This window comes from Olea europaea, unplaced genomic scaffold (genome assembly GCF_002742605.1).
Source record: "Olea europaea var. sylvestris unplaced genomic scaffold, O_europaea_v1 scaffold511, whole genome shotgun sequence".
Taxonomy (NCBI): domain Eukaryota; kingdom Viridiplantae; phylum Streptophyta; class Magnoliopsida; order Lamiales; family Oleaceae; genus Olea; species Olea europaea.
Genome location: NW_019263428.1, coordinates 229,121 through 249,565, shown reverse-complemented (window position 1 = coordinate 249,565; position 20,445 = coordinate 229,121). Strand labels below are relative to the sequence as shown.

The window sequence follows — 20,445 nt, the reverse complement described above, 5'->3', positions numbered from 1 at the left end:
CACCTTTTGTGCCACAACCTCAAACTGCTAGGGGATTTGTATCGATTCACCTCTGCTGTCCCCATTATCAACCTTGGAACTACGATTTGCAACTTGTCCTTCTCGATCCATCATTAGGAAGGAGTGTAGACTTGTCTCTAATCCCAACTAATGCAAGCAGAATAATAAACGCTAACGAATAAGGAATTTACTGGATAACTAAAAACAATTCTTCATGATTTTATTCAATATTCAAAATCAACCATCTGCAATAAAATCCGAATTAACTTCCTATTCGAACAGCAAATCATAACTAAACTCTTGAATAATAAAAACTCATGAAGGCCTAATATATTTTGAACAATAAATCCTAACTAATCTTTTACATAAATGCAAACTCTTGAAACCTATCTAATCAAAATAAAATTCTAGACAGAAAACAACAAAAGATTATTAAATGAATTAAAACTAAACAAATAAAAACATTTTATTCGGCATCACTTAGTGTACGTTAAACTGATTAAGTGTTCCATTCTAAAGATATAAGATGAGAATTCATCATATATCTTTAATTACAATTTTACTTTCCCTGCTATATCTAAAGGTGGGACGGGGTTCCATTTTCATTATATATGGTAAGAAAAAACTTTTTGTATGAAAGCAATCATGGGTTGAAAACTCGTATTCCAATTCCTATTGGTGTGAAAGATGAGGATCCCATCTGGTAATCTATATACAAAATGATAACAATGTATCTTACTCAGTTGATTCAACGTTCAATTAACAAATAGTAATTGTCAGGACATGATAGACAGTCCATATAATTTACTGAATTACTATTGACAGCTTTTGTCCATACAATATAAATTACTACGTTCCATTCACAGCTAATTATGGATCGTAAGGAATCAGATTTTTAATTTAAATTTTCAACTCCTCGTTCACTCAATGCTTCTATGGCCAAAATGATAATTAATTCTAGAATCATCGAATTTGTAGATGGGTTGAAAATATTGATAGTCCCAACTATCAAATTTGGCGTTTCTATCAATTTTGGCGTTTACTAACTATTAAGAAACATCCCCTATACATAAGACAACTCCGTAAAGAGAGATCATATCTATATAATATGATTCGGGGCCAATGTTATTAATGAATCTGTTGAGTTTTATGGCTCAAAATTAGGTTAGAAGATCACGAAGTCATGTTATTGGGGTATTGGAATTCTTGCATGGAAAGATATCAAAGTAGTATTCATGAAGAAGGAAACAAAATCCTACTCGGAGACTATTGCATGCGACCGCACAGGTTAACCCATGCGGTCGCACCAGTGCATGCAGGGAATTTTTTCTTGTCGAATGTCTACTCCATGCGATCACATGGAACTAAACCATGCGGCCGCATAGTTTTGTTTTTTGGCTTCAACAGATTTTGTATGTTTTACGCGTTTTTAACCTAGTTTGCATATTTTCTCCTATTTTTAGGGTTTGTCTCGTGTACTATAAATATAGACTCCTTTTTCTAGTATTGGTGAAGCCACAATTGCTATAGTTCTCTCCTTTCATAGTCTATGAATAAAATAAAATCGTTCCTCTACTTAAATTGTCTTTTGGTCTTTTACTTTAATCTTGTTCTTGTTTATTTTGTGATCTTTATTTATACTTCATACTGGGTTCATCAAATCTTAATTCTTACGTTGTCTTCATCGGTTCCAACAAATGGTATCAGAGCGCAAGTTGCAAGTTCTTCGTGATTCGATTGAAATTTTTCAGAGATGGCTTAAATGAAGTATGATATTCCACTACTGAATCGCAATGCAAGGTTTTTGTTGTGGCAAGTGAAGATGAGGACTGTGTTGACGTAGATGAAACTTGATGATGCTTTGCTGGGCTTTGAGAAGATGCCAGCAAATTGGTCAATGGAGAAGAAGCAAGGGAAGGATAGGAAGGTTACATCATTGATTCATATTCATTTGTCCAAGAATATACTGCGGGATATCTTGAAGGAGAAGATGGCGGCTGCTTTGTGGCTCAAGCTGGATTAGTTGTGCATGATAAAGAGTCTGAGGAGCAAGCTGACTCTAAAGTAAAAGTTGTATTCCCATCGCATGGCGAAAGAAAGGTCACTTCAGGACCATCTTGCTATGTTCAAGGAAATCATTGTAGATCTGGAAACATTGGAGGTAATGTACGATGAAGAGGATCTGACCTTGATCCTGTTGTATTCATTACCTGGCTCTTATTCGTCGTTTTGTGATACTATATTATATAGTCGTGACACGCTAACCATTGAGGATGTATACAACACCGTGTTCTCAAAGGAGAAGATGGAGTTGTTGGTTGGAGATCCTACATCTAGGGGTGGGGATGCTCTGGTTACTCATGGTAGACGACGGAGTAGTAGGTCAAAGGTGAAATTCAGTAATTTGTACTGCTTCTACTGCAAGCATGAAGGACACTTGAAGAAAGATTGTGACAAATTGCAGGGTAAAGGTAATTTAGATCCAAATCATTCGGGGCAATCTTGTAATTTGGACGAAACCAATGTTGTTGAAAATTTTTCTAATGATGGAGATGTGATGTTGGCTATATCTGATGAGGTATCCAATCCTGAAGAGTGGATTCTGGATTCTACATGTTTGTATCATATGTTTCCCAATAGGGCGTTATTCTAGACATATGAGGTGATGAAGCAAGATGGAGTTGTCATGGGAAACAACAATCTTATCTGGTTACAAGAATTGGTCGAGTTAGATTGAAAGTACAAGATGGGACAGTGATGACACTTGATAAGGTTCACCATGTTCCAGACTTGACAAAGAATCTCGTATCGCTGAGTACCCTGAATGCAAAAGGGTATAAATTTTCTAGTGGAGGTGGAGTCCTGAAGGTTCGGAGAGGTGTTCGGATTGTACTGGAGGGACGAAGGAGCTTCTAGTTTTTACATTTTGCAGGAAAGCACAGAACTAGTTCAGAGACATTTGGACAAGTTTAGTACTGTGGTGGAAATTCAGTTTGTTACAATTCCTCTTGTGTTAGGCTCTGGGTCAGTTTCGAACTTTACTCATGGAAGTGTTGATGATTTTGCTTTGCCACTAATTTCAGTAGATACACTTTGTTCTTGTGCTAGTGGACTCATGGACCGTAGGAATAGTGGTGTCAATAATGTCTGTAATGCCTTAGGGATCGTTGAAGGTGACAGTTCTGGTAAGGGACCTTCTGATCGTGCATTTGGTATGGTTTCTGCTACAGGGTGTGCTTCGACCCTGTCCAGTGATTATTAATTCCAAGTGGAATTTTGTGAACCCAGGTTTGGGTTCGGGTGTCGTTTGTGGACGCTAGGCGGAGGAACATGTTTTCGCGGTGAGTCTGGTTACTGTGTTGAGGAGCTTGGTTATTCTGATGCAGACGGATCATTTCTCAAGGTGGAAAATTTTGGAACTTTGTTCATTGCACCAGAATTTTGAGTCAAAATGAAGATTGTTGAGTTTTATGGCTCAAAATTAGGTTAGAAGATCATGAAGATCATGTTATTGGCGTATTGGAATTCTTGCATAGGAAGATATCAAAGTAGTATCCATGAAGAAGGAAATAAAATCCTACTCGGAGACTATTGCATGCGACCACACAGGTCAACCCATGTGGTCACACCAGTGCATGCAGGGAATTCTTTTTGGCCGAATGTCTGCTCCATGCGGTTGCATCGAACTAAACCATGTGGCCGCATGGTTCGGTTTTTTGGCTTCGTTGAATTTTGTATGTTTTACGCATTTTTAACCTAGTTTGCATATTTTCTCCTATTTTTAGGGTTTGGTTCATGTACTATAAATATAGCCTCCTTTTTCTAGTATTGCTGAAGCCACAATTTCTATAGTTCTCTCCTTTCATAGTCTTTGAATAAAATAATATCGTTCCTCTACTTAAATTGCCTTTTGATATTTTACTTTAATCTTGTTCTTGTTTATTTTGTGATCTTTATTTATACTTCATATTGGGTTCATCAAATCTCGATTCTTACGTTGTCTTCATCGGCTCCAACAGAATCATCCATGCGGATGACGTTCTATAGAATATCATAATACTATAGTTAGCTTGCTTGCTCACTCAATCACTGGATTGTAATGAGATCTACCAACGTTTGCCAACTTTTAGCACATTACACAATCCCGAAATATGGTGCTGTAAATGAAAATAATCTTTATATATATATATATATACATATATACATATATACGGAAATGATCTCTAATCCCAACTAAAGAATAATAAACGATAATGAATTAGGAATTTGGTGGATAACTAAAAACAATTCCTCATGATTTTATTCAATATTCAAAATCAACCATCTGCAATAAAATCCTAATTAACTTCCTATTCGAACAGCGAATCATAACTAAACTCTTGAATAATAAAAACTCGTGAAGGCCTAATATATTTTGAACGATAAATCATAACTAATCTTTTACAAAAATAATAAACTCTTGAAACCTATCTAATCAAAATAAAATTCTAGACAGAAAACAACAAAAGATTATTAAATGAATTAAAACTAAACAAATAAAGCATTAAATTAAATATTTTATTCTGCATCACTTAGTATACGTTAAACTGATTAATAGTGTTCCATTCTAAAGATATAAGACGAGAATTCATCATATATCTTTAATTACGATTTTACCTTCCCTGCTGTATCTAAAGGTGGGACGGGGTTCTATTATCATGAACGCAATCATGGGTTGAAAATTCCTCTTCAAATTCCTATTGGTGTGAAAGATGAAGATCCCATCTGGTAATCTATATTCAAAATGATAACAATGCATCTTTCTCAGTTGATTCAACGTTCAATTAACAAATAGTAATTGATAGACAGTAACTATTGACAGCTTTTCTCCATACAATATAAATTATAAATTACTATGTTCCATTCACAGCTAATTATGGATCGTAAGGAATCAGATTTTTAATTTAAATTTTCAACTACTTGTTCACTCAGTTCTTCTATGACCAAAATGATAATTAATTCTAGAATCATCGAATTTGCAGATGGGTTGAAAATGTTGATGGTCCCAAATTTGGCGTTTCTATCAATTTTGGCGTTTACTAATTATTAAGAAACATCCCCTATATATAAGACAACTCTGTAAAGAGAGATCATATCTATATAATATTATTAGGAGCCAATGTTATTAACGAATCATCCATGCGGATGACGTTCTAGATAATATCAGAATATTATAGCTAGCTTGCTCAGTCGCTCAACAAGTTTCACTGGATTGTGATGAGATCTACCAATGTTTATCAACTTTTAACATATTACACAATCCCGAAATATGTAGTAAATGAAAATAGTCTTCAATTGTTTGTACAGAAGTACGGATTTCAAATCTAGCTTTGTTTTAAAAACAATTTTACGTTTCCATAAAACATTTTTTATTATTATAAAATCAGATATGGATTTAAAGATGTTAAATATTGGTATGAAATCATTGGGATACCTATATATATATTATTGTTTTTGGTCCATATAGATATAATTAATTAGCTGTAAAATTTAAATAAAATTGAGACCTGTTCGCAAGAGACATCCCATGTGGCAAATCATAAATGAAGAGAATCTCTCATCTTTTTGTGTGCTTTGTTGCAGTTGACTTAACAGTGCCATTCCCAAATAGTTGAATCGTCTAACCATTATTCAACTATTGATAGCTTTCTAATGCATCATAATTTTATTTTTTTTATTTTTTCCCCCATTTTTAGATTTATTAGCTTGGCAAAACTTTTAATTTATTGAATGGTCAAACATCATTTCTATTCATACAATTTGGATTTATAATTTACATATATGTTATTTCCACTCATTTCATAAAATTTACAACTTATAATCTCGAAAGAAAAAAAAAATACGCTTTATCAAAGATGCACTTAATATTTTGGATTCGAAAAGATTTAAATTTCAAATCCTCTATCAATTATTCTATTAGAAACTGCACAAGGATTGTGTATTTTTTGATATCACTTGTTGGGGTCGGGATGAGGTATATGACCAGATATGAAGTATCGATCACAAAAAGCAAGAACACAAGAAATAAGAATTTAATTTGATAGAGGAATTGAAATGAGTGGATTATTAAAAACAAATCTTCAAGATTTTATTCAATATTCAAAATCAACGATATGCAATAAAATCCTAACTTCATATTCGAACGGCAAATCATAACTAAACTCTTAAATAATACAAACTCATTAAGGCCTAATCTATTTTGAACAATAAATCCTAACTAATCTTTTACATAAATGCAAACTCTTGAAACCTATCTAATCAAAATAAACTTCCAGACAGAAACAACAAAAGATTAACAAATGAATTAAAACTAAACAAATAAAGCATTAATAAATTAAACATTTTATCAGCATCATTTAGTGTACATTAATTAAACTGATTAATAGTGTTCCATTCTAAATATATAAGGTGAGAATTCATCATATATATATCTTTAATTACAATTTTACTTTCCCTGCTGTATCTAAAGGTGGGACGCGGTTCCATTTTCATGATATATGGTAAGAAACAACTTTTTGTATGAAAGCAATCATGGATTGAAAATTCCTATTCCAATTCTGATTGGTGTGAAAGATGAAGATCCCATCTGGTATTATATATTAAAAATGATATCTCATCCAGTTGATTCAACTTTCAATTAACAAATAGTAATTGTCAGGATATGACAGACAAAACATATAATTTACTGAATAACAATTGACAGCTTTTCTTTATACAATATAAAATACTGCGTTCTACTCAAAACTGATAATTGGTCGCAAGGAATCAGATTTTTAATTTAAATTTTCAACTCCTCGTTCACTCAATCCTTCTATGGCCAAAATGATAATTAATTCTAGAATCATCGAATCTGTAGGTGGGTTGAAAATATACTATAAATTTTGGCGCTTCCTAACTATTAAGAAACATCCACTACACACACCCACGCACATATATAAAATGAGATCGTCTCTATATAATATTATCAGGGGCCAATGTTATTGTACGTTCTTGAGAATATCAGAATACTATAGCTAGCTAGCTTGCTCACTCGTTCAATAATTTTCAATGGACTTGTGATGAGATCTACCAATGTTTATAAACTTTTAACAACATTACACAATCCATATATGGTGTTGTAAGTGAAAAAAAATCTTCAATTGTTTGTACAGAAGTATGGATTTCAAATCTAGCTTTGTTTTAAAAATAGATTTAATTTCTATAAAACATTTTTTATCATTATCAAATGAGATATGTATTTAAGGATACTAAATATTGGTATGAAATCATTGCGATACCTAAAAACTTGGTGTCCTAAAGATCAACGAAAACATATATCTATTATTGTTTTTAGGTCCATATAGATTTAAGTAGCTGTAAAATTTAAATAAAATTGAAATCTATTCACAAGGGAAATCCCATGTGGCAAATCATAAATGAAGAGAATCTCTCATTTTTTTGTGCGCTTCATTACAGTTGACTTAACAGAGCGATTCCCGAACAGTTGAATCGTCTAACCATTATTTAACTATTGATAGCTTTCTAACATCATAATTTCTTTTCCCATTTTTAGATTTATTATGCTTAGCAAAATTTTTAATTTATTGAATGGTCAAACATCATTTCTATTCATAAAATTGTAGGATTTATAAGTTATATTGTAGCAACCCGAAATTTTAATATTTAGATCGTATTAAAACTTTCATGGAATTAAATAAATTATTCATACATCCCAACATGAAAATTTTTAGTTCCATCAATAAAATAAATAAAAAAATATGAAACATAATCATTGAAGCATGTCCCAAATCCTAAATACCAAATTTCACATGGAAATAAAAACTAAAATAACGCTGAAAATAAAAGTTCATAGGCATGTAACTCCGAATTTTTTTTATTGAATTTCATAATTTCTTGCATTAATACTGCATCGCATTGCTCGCCAACCAACGACCTGTTTTAATCCGTGAGAAGTAGAAAAAAGGGTGAGTACATGAGAATACTCAACATGACACGAAAAAAAATCATGGTGTAGTTCCGAATAAAAATATTTAAATACATGTGTCAAAAAAAAATCATACAGACACCATATCTTTAGAAATCAGTAAGAGCTCAATAAACATAATACCTTTGGTACCAGATTACCATAACATACATATCGTATCTTTAAATTTTCATAAGCATAATAATTCAACAACATGAAATAAATAATTTAAACGGGATAAAAGCAACAACACCTCGTTTGATCAAATGAATTTTTGGAAAAATAAAACCAAAATCACGTTCTAATTTTTTTTTAGCCTGTTGCTGTATTCGTAAAAATTATATGGTATAGTGAAAGGGAATCTGACTTTTTCTTTGTGGGAAATAGTTATACATATATATATATATATATAACTATAGAAAGCAGAAATTCAATCTACCCAAAATTTCTATCCAATTCAAATAAAATAACCCATTTTAATTCAATCTCAACAACCCCACGTGGCGACCACTTCCACAAAACAAACAAAAGTAATAAAATAATAATTATTGACAACTTAGTTAAACTTTAATAACTTAGGTTTCATGTATTTGAATTAACTTTTTCTCAAGCCTTTTATACATGATTAATTACGAGCTATTCAACGAGCCCCATATTGATATATTAAATATCGCTCTTAACAAAATTTGATTATTTGGCTAGAATAAAATTGAATTTAATATATTGCACTTTTGCCCATCAGCTTTCAAAAATATAAAAATATAGCATAAAATACAAATAAAATTTTCTATAAATTTTCAGGGTGTTACAATCTCCCCTTCTTAAAAGAATTTTGTCCTCGAAATTTTATTTGGCTAATCAAGGAGTTTTAGATACTTAGGCTTAAACTCCTCATTTGAAGAAAAAATAATATCATCCATGTCAATCTTCTATGTATTACAACACAATTCTATTATGGCCAGCATATCATGCTGATATTCCTATTATGGTGACAAAACGTACTCCATGCTCGCATATACTAGTAAAGGAATCATGTGTTTACTTGAAATATAAATCAAAAATTTAGCGGGAGAAATGTGCATGTCATCAAATCTGTGAGGCAAATTGAAAATGTAAAGTTACACAAAATATTTGAATAGGTATTTATTTCCTTCCTCATTACATACCTTAGAGTCATCAGATGGTAACTGATTGGTGGCCATTGATTACCAATGTCTTTCATATTTTTATATATTTAAGAACATTTTAAAAAAAAATTATCATATATAAAATTTATATTTCTTAAAAGATATTAATTATCAACAAATATCATGAAAATTTAAGGCAAAGCATGTAATCATTTATTATACATAACAACTAAAATTAATATAACGATTTTTTTTTAGGTATTTTCACACTGTTCACGTAACTTCAATTTGTTTTCAAAGTTATGTTAAGGATAAAATGGGAATTTATTTTTTTAACATTGGGACTACATCGTAATTTCAGCACTAGAAAATATGGACTATATTGAAAACCCATATCAAGGAAAAAAGAAAAATGAATTCACAACCGGGCTTGTCACATATGTGGGTGCAATGCCAGATTTATCTTATTTGATTGAAGCCACATTGACAGAGGATGAGGCACATATGCTTTGTGCTTTAGTGACTGAGATGGAAGTAAAGGAGGCTACGTTAGCAATTCCCATAGATAGCTCACCTGGGCAGATGGGTTTGGATCTGGGTTCTTTATGAAATGTCGGGATATCATTAAAGATGATGTGACTTCAGCTATACAAGAATTTTTTGAAGGTAGAGACCTTCTTCGTTTCTATACATCTTCTTATATTATTCTCATTCCAAAGGTGGAGGAACCAACGGGATTCGACAAATTCAGATCTATAAGTTTATGTTCTGTTGCCTATAAGATATTTCAAAAATCTTAGTGACTCATATGGCTGCTATAATGCCATTAATTATCTCGCCCGAGCAAGGGGCTTTCATTGCTGGTAGAAGTATTTTTGAGAACATATCTTTGACTCAGGAGCTAGTGCAGTCTATGAATTAAAAAAGTGAGAAGGGGAAATGTGGCAGTTAAAGTGGACATGGCTAAAGTGACAGGGTGGATTGGCGGTTTTTGCAACATGTGCTACAGGTATTTGGGTTCCCGAAAGGATTTTGTTGATTGGTAGATCAATGCATAATGACCCCTTAGTACTCAATAATGATGAATAGTACTACTCAAGGTTTTTTCAAGTCTACACGTGGATTATGGCAGGGAAATCCACTTTCTCCTTATCTTTTCATCATTATGCAAGAGGTTCTGACAATGTTATTAAAAAAGAGTTTTGGTGATGGACGTATTGGTAGTTTTTCGAATCCCCGAGATGGACTTTTGATCTCTCACCTTATGTATGCAGATGATCTTGTGATATTCACTAATGGATGTAAAAAATATTTAAAAGGTTTCATGGAGGTGTTAGCGGTGTATGAAGATTGGTTTGGACAACAGATTAATTAGGATAAATTGGCAAAAAAAAATTCTCTAGAACCTGCTCTTTGGTGCAAACGGGTGATATTCCACTGGTGACTGTCAAAGAAGGGCATTTTCCTATGACTTATTTGGGGGTGCCAGTGGTGCAAGGAAGATTGAATGCTAGACATTTAGTGATGTGGCCCGGGGTAGGCCACAAATTGTCCAAGAATAGTTGGTTGATGACGAGGGATCGAGACCACGATTGGAGCTAAATTGGAGGCCAAATGAAGGTAATAAAGGTGGCCAAATACATGTTCAGGCTATGAAATTAATGGGGGATGAAAATGTCAATAACCCAAGTTACGTTGAAGAGAGTTTAACAGCAAGTTTGGACTTCAAAGAGTTAACAAAGCCATAGCAAAGGTGGCTGGGAAGATTAAAGGAAGCAGGCTGCAGAATTTAATTAACCATAGTCACATGCATGCAATGGGGGTTGTGTGTGTGTGTGTATATATATATATAGGTTAATTTCACAAACGGTCACTGAACTTAACCAAAAATTACAAAACGGTCACTAAAGTTTAAAATTTTCATAAACGGTCACTTAAATTTCAGGCAGTTTCACTAAAGGTCACTGAAGTTTTTAAAACTTTGACAAATCGTTACTTCAGGTACCAAAATGATTCTAATTCAAACTAAAGGACCGAAATATGTGACCATAAAAATTTCAGAGGACCTCAGGTGCAAATTTTTTTCCTCCCATTTTCCTTCTCCCTTCAATTTTCGGTGGCACTTCAAGCATTTGACCCCAAAATTTGACAAACTGGTGATATAATTTCTGCAATTGAAAGGTTACCCAGTGTTGTTTGATGATGAATTTTAGTTTCCCCATGTTTATTTATAGGTTGATCAGATTTGAGTGCTCAATTGAAATCGTTTCGATAGCCGTTCGCGCGTAGAAGGTGCATGAACAGAAATTGGCTGATTCGAAATAAATTGGTGACGACCCATATGTGCATCTTGTTCGACATGATGAGTAGAAGGTAATGTTGGTTGTTTTCGGCCGTAATTGTTGATGCCGGTGCCTGAAATTGGAGAGGAAAGTTCGTTGCTAGCTGCCTTCAAACTGGTATCATTTAGATTTTGATTTAAATTGTTTTGTGATGGTATGGGACCATGTACATGTTCGTCTTGTGGAGTACTAATAGCCTGTGATGGATTTTTGTTATGGGTGGTGGTAGGTTGGCCGGAATTGGAGGAAAACCGTGCGTGATTACAATTTTTTAGAACCTGAATTTCATTTCATTTTTTATGTGTTTTGGTTGATTATTGGTATAGAATTGTGGAGGGTGATGAGGAGGTGTTTGTGGTGTAAAAATCCAGTGGTTTATTCGGCGGTGGGGTGCTTGATTTTGGCCTTGAATCCACTGGCGCCGGAGAAGGAGAATGAATATGGAAGTGGAAGGAAAAATTTTTGCACCTGAGGTCCTCTAAAATTTGTATGTTCACGTATTTCGGTCCTTAAGTTTGAATTAGAATCATTTTGGTAGCTGAAGTGACCATTTGTGAAAGTTTTAAAAACTTCAGTGATTATTAGTGAAACCGCCTAAAATTTAAGTGATCGTTTGTGAAATTAACTCCTTATCATATGTATGTGTGTATGTATGTATGTGTATATATATATACACATATGTATGTATGTAAACGTATATATGTATGTATGTATATGTATATGCATGCATGCATGTATGTATGTATGTATGTATGTATGTATATGTATGTATGTACATATATATATGTGTATATGTATGTGTGTGTGTGTGTATATAGTGTGTGTGCGTATGTATGTATATGTATGTATTTATATGTATGTATGTATGTATGTATGTATGTATATGTATGTATGTATGTGTATATATATGTATGTATGTATGTATATACACACACAACCACAGAAAGGCAGCAGCTTTGAAGGGAATCGGTTTATGTGCTGGGACTAGGAAACAAAAATCAGCTGGAATAGTCACAATTTCATGGCCTCAAGCTCTCTAATTCATCCCCTGTTTCAATCCCATCTTCTTCTTATGTGAAGGGTTCATTTGTTTTCCAAGAAATTGAGGAGGAGAGAGAAAAACGACTTGGGCGATTTCACAAAACCCGTCAGGGCTCGAAGCTGAATCTCGTCTACAGACGGGATTACCATGACTACCCTCCTGCCGGTGCAACCAGTACCGGCAGGGCTTTCCGATGAGCATCAGGGTGGAGTCACAATAGGTGGGTTTCCAACTGGAGTGCAACACAGCAGATCGTATTCAGAGGTTGTCAAGCCGCGTGAGAAAACTAGGATTAATCAGACGGTGATAAAAATGGATTTGGCCATCACGATGCGAGGTCCAAAATTGATTAACGGTGATCTTGGATTTATGTTTACAAATGTGGAAGAGAAGACCCTATCTGAGGACTTACGGTTTGTTTTGGTGTTGAAATTCCTCACGGTGAGGCCAAACATTGATGAAGTTTGACGAACTATTAACAAGGCTTGGGGTCTTCAAGTGATTCCAGTAATTAGCTACATGGATGCCTCACATGTGCTGATTCAATTGAAGAATGAGATAGATTACTTGCATGTGTGGACAAGAGAGGGTCGATCCTTGGCTGGGGCGACATTTCGTCTCTTCAAATGGTCGGCGGAGTTTGATCTCAATAGAGAATCTTCTATTACTGCACAGTGGATCTTTTTGCCAAGTTTGCCGATGCATATGCATAGACCAGATTGCTTAAGATTATTGCCGACTCAATTTGGAAGATACTTGGGGACTGATCGTGCAACATTGAATCGATCTCGGGCCACAAGGGCTAGAATGTTTATTGAAGTAGATTTGCTTGCAGAACCAGTCAGGAGTTTTCTTATTGTTAATTCACCGAAGACATTTTGGCAAGAGGTTCGGTATGAGAAGCCAGGTTTCTATTGTATCAAATGTGGTCGACAAGGTCATCCTGAATCTGTGTCTCGGGTTGGACAGAGCCGTGTGCTCCTTCAAAAAGTGATGGAGAGACAGGAATGGCGCAAGAAAGAGGGGCAGGATATGGCGAAAAATAAAGATAAGGTGGATGAAATAATTGGGCAACTGGAGATTACTCGAATTGAGAAGGGAGAATCATCGGTGGGGACCGGTAAATTTGTCAAGGAGAGTGAGAGTTTGTGTGATGCTATAGTGAGGTTTAAGGAGGCTGACCCCTTGGTGAATACGAGAGATAGTGGTTTGATTGGGGTAGAGAAAGCTCAAATTGGAGAGAGGGAGGTTGTACTATTGGAGGCTAAAATAAGTGAGGATTTGACTATGAAAGACGATTCAACACATGTTGATATAGGTGTAGGAAAGGAAGCTCCATCCAGCATTGACATTGTGAAGGACTTTTCCAAAGTGGTTGATGAAGATTTGGAGGTTGTAAATGACGAGATAGCAGTAGGGAATGAGGGGTATCCTATTGATGGTGATGATGTGACTGTGCAAGATGGTAGAGAAGAACAACAGCAGCATCCTATCCATCACGAGTTTGATTGTGAAAAGGAAACAAGGGGATGCAAAGGGAAGAAAGACCCCGACTATTGGTCTGATTCAGAGGTCCATAAACAATATATTGAAGGACAGAAGACTATTCCCCAGGTTACTAGAGCATCACAGAGGGCGCAAGCACGCCCTACAAAACTTGACTTATGATTGATCAACTATTAGTATGGAAAGTGCGAGGGGTGGGCACGTCAAAAGGAAGGATAGGAAAGTTAGTGAGAAAACTCAATGTGGAAATACTAGGGATTGCGAAACCTTTTCTTGGGGAAGAAAAAATGAAGCTTTTGGCTTGTAAAATAAAGTTGCCAAACTTTATATCAAATGAGAAAACAAGAGGTAAATTATGGATTTTTTGGAGTGAAGATTACAAGGTTGACTGGGTTCATTTCTCGGATCAAGCTTTACATGGAGTTTTCATGAAGGGAGAATATAAGATGTTAGTGTCGTTCATTTATGCGAAATGTAATGCTTTGGAAAGGAGGAAACTTTGGCAGGAGTTGGAGAATGTTAGGGTGAGTGGCCTTCCTTGGGTAGTCTCTAGCGATTTCAATATCATTAGAAATGACTTTGAGCGAGTGGGTGGCCACCCTAGACCTCTTCAGGCTATGGAAGATTTTAATGAGTGCATTGACAAGTGTTGTCTCTTGGAAGTACCAGTTCTAGGTAGAAAATTATCTTGGTGCAATGGACATGAGGGTTTGACTAGAAAGTTGGGCGCGGCTAGACAGAACACTGGTAAATGAGGAGGTGTTACATGACTTCTCGGAAGCAAGTATGAAGTACATGTCAGGAACATCTTCTGATCATCGCCCTATGACTATTAACTTGCAAAAGAAGTATGCTTTGTATGGCCCGACTCCATTTCGATTCCAACGAATGTGGTGTGAGCATGAGGGTTTTTTACCACTTGTGGAGGCAGCATGGAGATTGGGAGAGAGTGGTTTGATGTTGGGTGGCTTAGAAAAAGTAATGGCTAAACTGAAGGCTACTAAAAAAGCTTTGAAATTGTGGAATAAAGAGCTTTTTGGGAGGGTTGATAATGTTATTTTGGAATTAGAAGAACGTGTGGGGGCTCTCGATAGTAGGTTACAAGCTGCATTTTCTAATGAGGCAGAACAAGAATACTTGAGTTCTAAAATGGAATTGGAGGAATGGCAAAGAAGAGAGGAAATTAGATTATCCCAACTGGCAAAAAAGAAATGGTTGTCTGACAGTGATAACAATTCAAAATTTTATCATGCTGTAGTCTCGCAAAGACGAAGAAAATCAAAGTTAAATCAGATGAAGCTTACAGACGGCACTATCATGTCGACTCCGCAACAAATACATGCAGAAGCTGTGAAATATCTTCAGATTGTTCTTACGAGTGAGGAAAGCGAAATTGTGCCAGATTTATCTTTGCTCTGTTGTGTACAAAATATTTTCGAAGATTTTGGTGCAGAGAATGAGTGTTATACTTTCTAGGATTATTTCTCAAGAGCAAGGAGCCTTCATCCCAGGTCGAAGTATTTTCGAGAACATTACACTCACTCAAGAATTAGTGAACTCTTTGAATAAAAAGGTTCGCGGTGGAAATGTGATGATTAAAGTAGATATGGCTAAAGCATATGATAGGGTGGAGTGGCATTTCTTACTTCATGTTTTATCATCCTTTGGGTTCCCGATGATGTTTTGTAAGTTAATTGAACAATGTATATCCACACCATGGTTCTCAGTGATGATGAATGGAACCATGCAAGGTTTTTTTAAATCAACGCGTGCTCTTCGTCAAGGAGATCCTTTATCCCCTTATTTGTTTATTATCATACAAGAGGTGTTGACTAGACTGCTGAAGAGGGGTTTTGAGGAAGGACAGATTGGGTGCTTCTCACACCCTAGGGGCACGACTGCGATAACTCATTTGATGTATGCTGATGATTTAATCATTTTTGCCAATGGAAGGAAAAGGTCTATCAGAGAGCTCAGGAAGGTTCTAGTTTTAAGGAGGGTCAATTTCTAGTTATCTACTTGGGTGTTCCAGTGGTCCAGGGTCGTTTAACTGCCCGCCATCTTGAGCCCTTGGTGGAGAAAATCAGAAAGAAAATTGCAGGTTGGAAGCTTCAATTGCTGTCGCAAGGGGATAGATTGGTCTTACTTCGTCATGTTCTCACGTGTATCGCTACACATTTGTTGTTTGTGTTAAATGTTCCAAAATCTATATTTAAGAGACTCAATTCCATCCTCTCATCTTTCTTTTGTGGTGAGGTTTGGAAGGACTAGGAAGAAATGGTGTTCTTGAGATAAACTTTGTAAACCGATGGTGGAGGGGGATCAGAGTTAGGAAATTTGAAGATGTCCAGCGTACCCTACAGATGAAGTTTGCATGGAAATTACTGTCATCAGATTGCTTATGGGCAACCTTTTTTCGGGCAAAATATATGAAGCATGGATTGATTGATGTCTCCAATATACGCTGTATAGGCTCTCGATTCTGGTGCTCTATTGTGGGATGCATCCCTGATGTGATTAATAGAAATCAATGGCGGATTAGGGAGGGTTCCATCTCGTTCTGGTATGCTCATTGGTTAGATGATGGCCCTTTGTCATGGGACGCATCACATATTGATCAACCAACTCTTAGAATCAACGATATTTGCTTGGATAGTGGTTGGAATATGAATCAATTACTGCAACTTGTAGGGGAAGACAAAGCCGCCAGTGTTATGGCTAAGGTGAGTAAATGTAGAGAGGGGGATGATGTTCTTATTTGGAAACCGAATAGAAAAGGAACATTCTCTTCCAAGAGTGCATGGGACATGATTAGAGTTCAACAGCCCCAAACCTCTTGGGGTAGATGGGTATGGCATTCTGCACTCCCAAAAAGAATGTCAGTGATAATGTGGAAGGCTTTTTCTAAAGCTTTAAGTGTTGATAGTAGAGTTCGGCAAATGGGTGTAGCCTTAGCTTCTCGTTGTGATTGCTGCCTTACAGGAAATGAAGAAATACCCAACCATGTTCTTAGTACAGGTGAGATGGCAAACGAAGTTTGGAGGAAAGGTTCAGTGGCTTTGGGCATTCGGTGGAGATCTAAACAAAACTGGTATGATAGAGTAAATTTATGGTGGGCCATTACAGGTTAAAAATCACAAGTTGGGTACTTACAAGGGTTACTTCCAACTATACTGACGTGGAGGCTATAGATGAGACGTTGTAAAGCGAGAATGGAAGGTGTTCATGAAATTGTGGAGCAGATTTTTCGTTCCATTAAATTTTGGCTGCAACATGTGTCATCCAATTTGAAAAAAGAACGAGTTCTCTCGCGGTCAAAAGAATTACTTCTTAGAAACTAAATGGAGAATCAGGAGAGACCTCTTCGGATTGTTAAATGGGCTAAACCAGTGGCGAGCAGAGTAAAACTAAATGTAGATGGAAGCTGTCTAGGCAACCCAAGTATGGCTGGTGGTGGTGGGGTTGTAAGGGATGAAACGGGCAGGCTGATATCAGTTTTCTCCTCTTTCTTTGGATATGGCACTAACAATGAGGCAGAGTTGAGAGCGCTTACTGATGGACTGACCTTGTGTCATGATTTGGGATTATATCAAGTGGATATTGAATGTGATTCATTGTTAGTGGTTTCTTGGATTCTGACAAGAAAATGTTCGTTATGGTACTTGTGGGATTTTTGGGAAGTTCTCATAGACCTTATCAAGAAGTTTGACTTTCACATCATGCATCAGTATAGAGAAGCTAATCAGGTTGCGGATGAATTGGTGAAGTTAGGTGCTAAGGGGAAGACAGAACGGTTCTTATCATGTACGGAACTACTAAGGTTTTGTCGAGGCTTGATCTGTCTAGACAAGATGGGTGCGGTGTATATTCGTCAGAAAAGATAGGCTTTTTTTCCGTTGTTAGATTACATTGATAGGAGTTTGAGATTATTGGTTATTTTTTATTGATTGATCGGTTATTATTACAGTTTTTCTTCGCCTTAAGTGAGGGTTGGTATGAATAAATGCCTGATGAGCTTATAAAAAAAAATCAGCTGGAACAAATGGTGTCAACCAATGGAAATGACATGCTGGGAATGGAAGACAAAACATGAGGGACCAACTTGTGTTAGCCAATGGAAGAGGAAGCAAAGTAGATTAGAATAAATTGAAATGAAAAAGAGACAAAAAGGCTGAAATGTATACTTCCGCGACCGTACCACCTGAATCAACATGCGGTCGCACGAGTTGGGGCAGAACTTTGTCTCGCTAATATCACTGGAACCATGCGATTGCATTTCGACACTCCATGCGGTCGTACAGTTATTCCAATGGCAGAATTTCAGATTTTTCTCGCCAGTTTTTAGATTTAATAAGAAATCTTATCTTTTGATACCTTGCCATAATTTAGGACGTGTTTTATTCCTTTCAAATTGGGTTTGAGTGTTTTAATTCCTTTTTAATTCTTCCTAGGGTTTTAGTATAAATAGTTCTTTATTTTCCACATTGTAATAAGACTTTTCATAATGAATTATTGAATGGAGAATTTTCTCTTTCGAGGAGAGATGCTTCAAACCTTCGAACTTATCAAGATCTAAAACATCATGTGGCGTTTAAATTTATCGGGTGTGATTTCAAAATCTTGTAATTAAGAGGTCATAAGTTTAATACACCTTTGGTTGCTTAATTCAATTATTTTGGAATTCAAATCCGCAAATCCGAAGGATATTTCAAGATTGTGTGATTAAGAGGTCATTTGTTTCATATACATTCGGTTGCTTGGTTCACTTTGGTGGGTCGATTCCTAAACCTTGATAATTATTTGGGCGTTCTTGGGATTCGATGTCAATTCCTGTGGGTTCGATTCAACCTTGTTAACCGGGTTCACATCATTTGGTATCAGAGCTTAGGCACCAAGATCAAGGTTATATCCAGTTTTTATTTTATTGAGTTTTTTGTTCATTTATTTTATTTTCGTGGTGATGTTTCCTTGTTTGTTGAGTCTTTGATTCATCGTCAAGTTTTCGAAAAAAAACACTGCTCATTCCGTATGGTACTATTCATCTGTACTGTTTTATCAAAAAAAAAAAGAGTCAAGAAGAAAGAATGAAAAAAAGTTAGAAAAAGAGTAAAAAAGAGTCAGAAAAAAGGAGTCAAAAAAAGGGTCAAGTCAATATCAATTCAACATGCCAGAAAAGGTGTGAGGCGAGTTGAAAAGATGTTGGATGTAACGACCTAGGCCTCTTACCCAAGTCATTAGCTTCCGTACTGTCCATTTTGGATGGACCTTGGGCCCACTTATCCCTCACAGCTTTCTGCCACGTCTCCCAAGATTCAAACTCTTGACCTTCTCTTAAGTAAGACATAAGTTGAATACTGATACCAATTGGACAACTAGCCCAATTAAGGAGATCTGCATTGTCCAGTGATTACATTACCTATTTATTAGATACTGATTTTGATATTAGGCATATTTTTGATCTTGTTATTTATAGTCAAGCATTGACAAGTGCTGAATCAAATAAATGGATAAATACTATGGAAGATGAAATGAACTCTATGGAACAGAATAACGTTTACGAATTTGTAGAACTCCCTTCGGAAACTAAAGCTATAGATAACATGCGGATCTTGAAAAGTAAATTGAATTTGAAAGGAAATGTTGAATGAAAGAAGGCAAGATTGGTTGCAAAAAGGGTTCACTTAGTGAGAGGACATTCACTATAGTGAAACCTTCTCATCTGTTTTCATCCAAAGATTCTTTTAGAATTATCATAGCACTTGTAACACACTATAATTTTGAGTTTCATCCTATGGATGTTAAGACAACCTTTTCGAATGGAGATTTTTCTGAAAATGTTTACACGAGACAACATGAAGGTTTTATTGTGAATGGAAGAGAAAATTTGGTATGTAAGTTAACAAATCCTTATATGGCATCAAAAAAGTATCATGATCGTGGTATATAAAGTTTGACAAGTTTGTGACTTCTCTTAGTTTTGTTGAAAATACAGTTGATCAATGTATTTATCTAAAATATAGTAGGAGAAATTTTATTTTTTTTGTCCTATATGTTGATGATATTTTACTTTCTAGCAACAACTTGGGGTTGCTTTACGTGACAAAGAAAATGTTATATGCTAATTTTGAGATGAAAGATTTTGAAGAATCTTCTTATGTGCTTGGCATTAAAATACATCATGATAGAAATCGTGGCTTATTAAAACTTTCTCAAAAGGCTTATATACGACGTGTTCTAGAAAGGTCCAATATGCAGAACTGTGCACCTAACGATGTAATCATCATAAAAGGGGATAAGTTTAACAAGGCTCAATGTCCAAGAAATGAGCTAGAAAGGAAATCTATGAAGATGATACCATTCGCTAGTGATGTGGGAAGTTTGATGTATGTTCAAGTTTGCACTAGACAGAATATAGCCTATGCGGTT

The 20,445-nt window shown here is 35.5% G+C and overlaps 3 protein-coding genes across 3 annotated transcripts; all 3 read left to right on the top strand.

Moving 5' to 3' along the window:
• Positions 1-13,032: 13,032 nt before the first annotated feature.
• On the top strand, positions 13,033-14,181 carry LOC111388630. The gene has a single exon (XM_023013386.1). It carries the CDS (start codon positions 13,033-13,035, stop codon positions 14,179-14,181), a length of 1,149 nt encoding a protein of 382 aa, XP_022869154.1.
• Positions 14,178-14,774, top strand: LOC111388629. Its single transcript, XM_023013385.1, has one exon. The coding sequence runs from the start codon at positions 14,178-14,180 to the stop codon at positions 14,772-14,774; it is 597 nt and encodes a 198-aa protein (XP_022869153.1).
• A 31-nt stretch (positions 14,775-14,805) lies between these two features.
• LOC111388627 lies at positions 14,806-17,150 on the top strand. The gene is made up of 4 exons (XM_023013383.1): positions 14,806-15,414; positions 15,461-16,000; positions 16,060-16,120; positions 16,276-17,150. The coding sequence occupies exons 1-4, from the start codon at positions 14,806-14,808 to the stop codon at positions 17,148-17,150; spliced, it is 2,085 nt and encodes a 694-aa protein (XP_022869151.1).
• Positions 17,151-20,445: the final 3,295 nt, after the last annotated feature.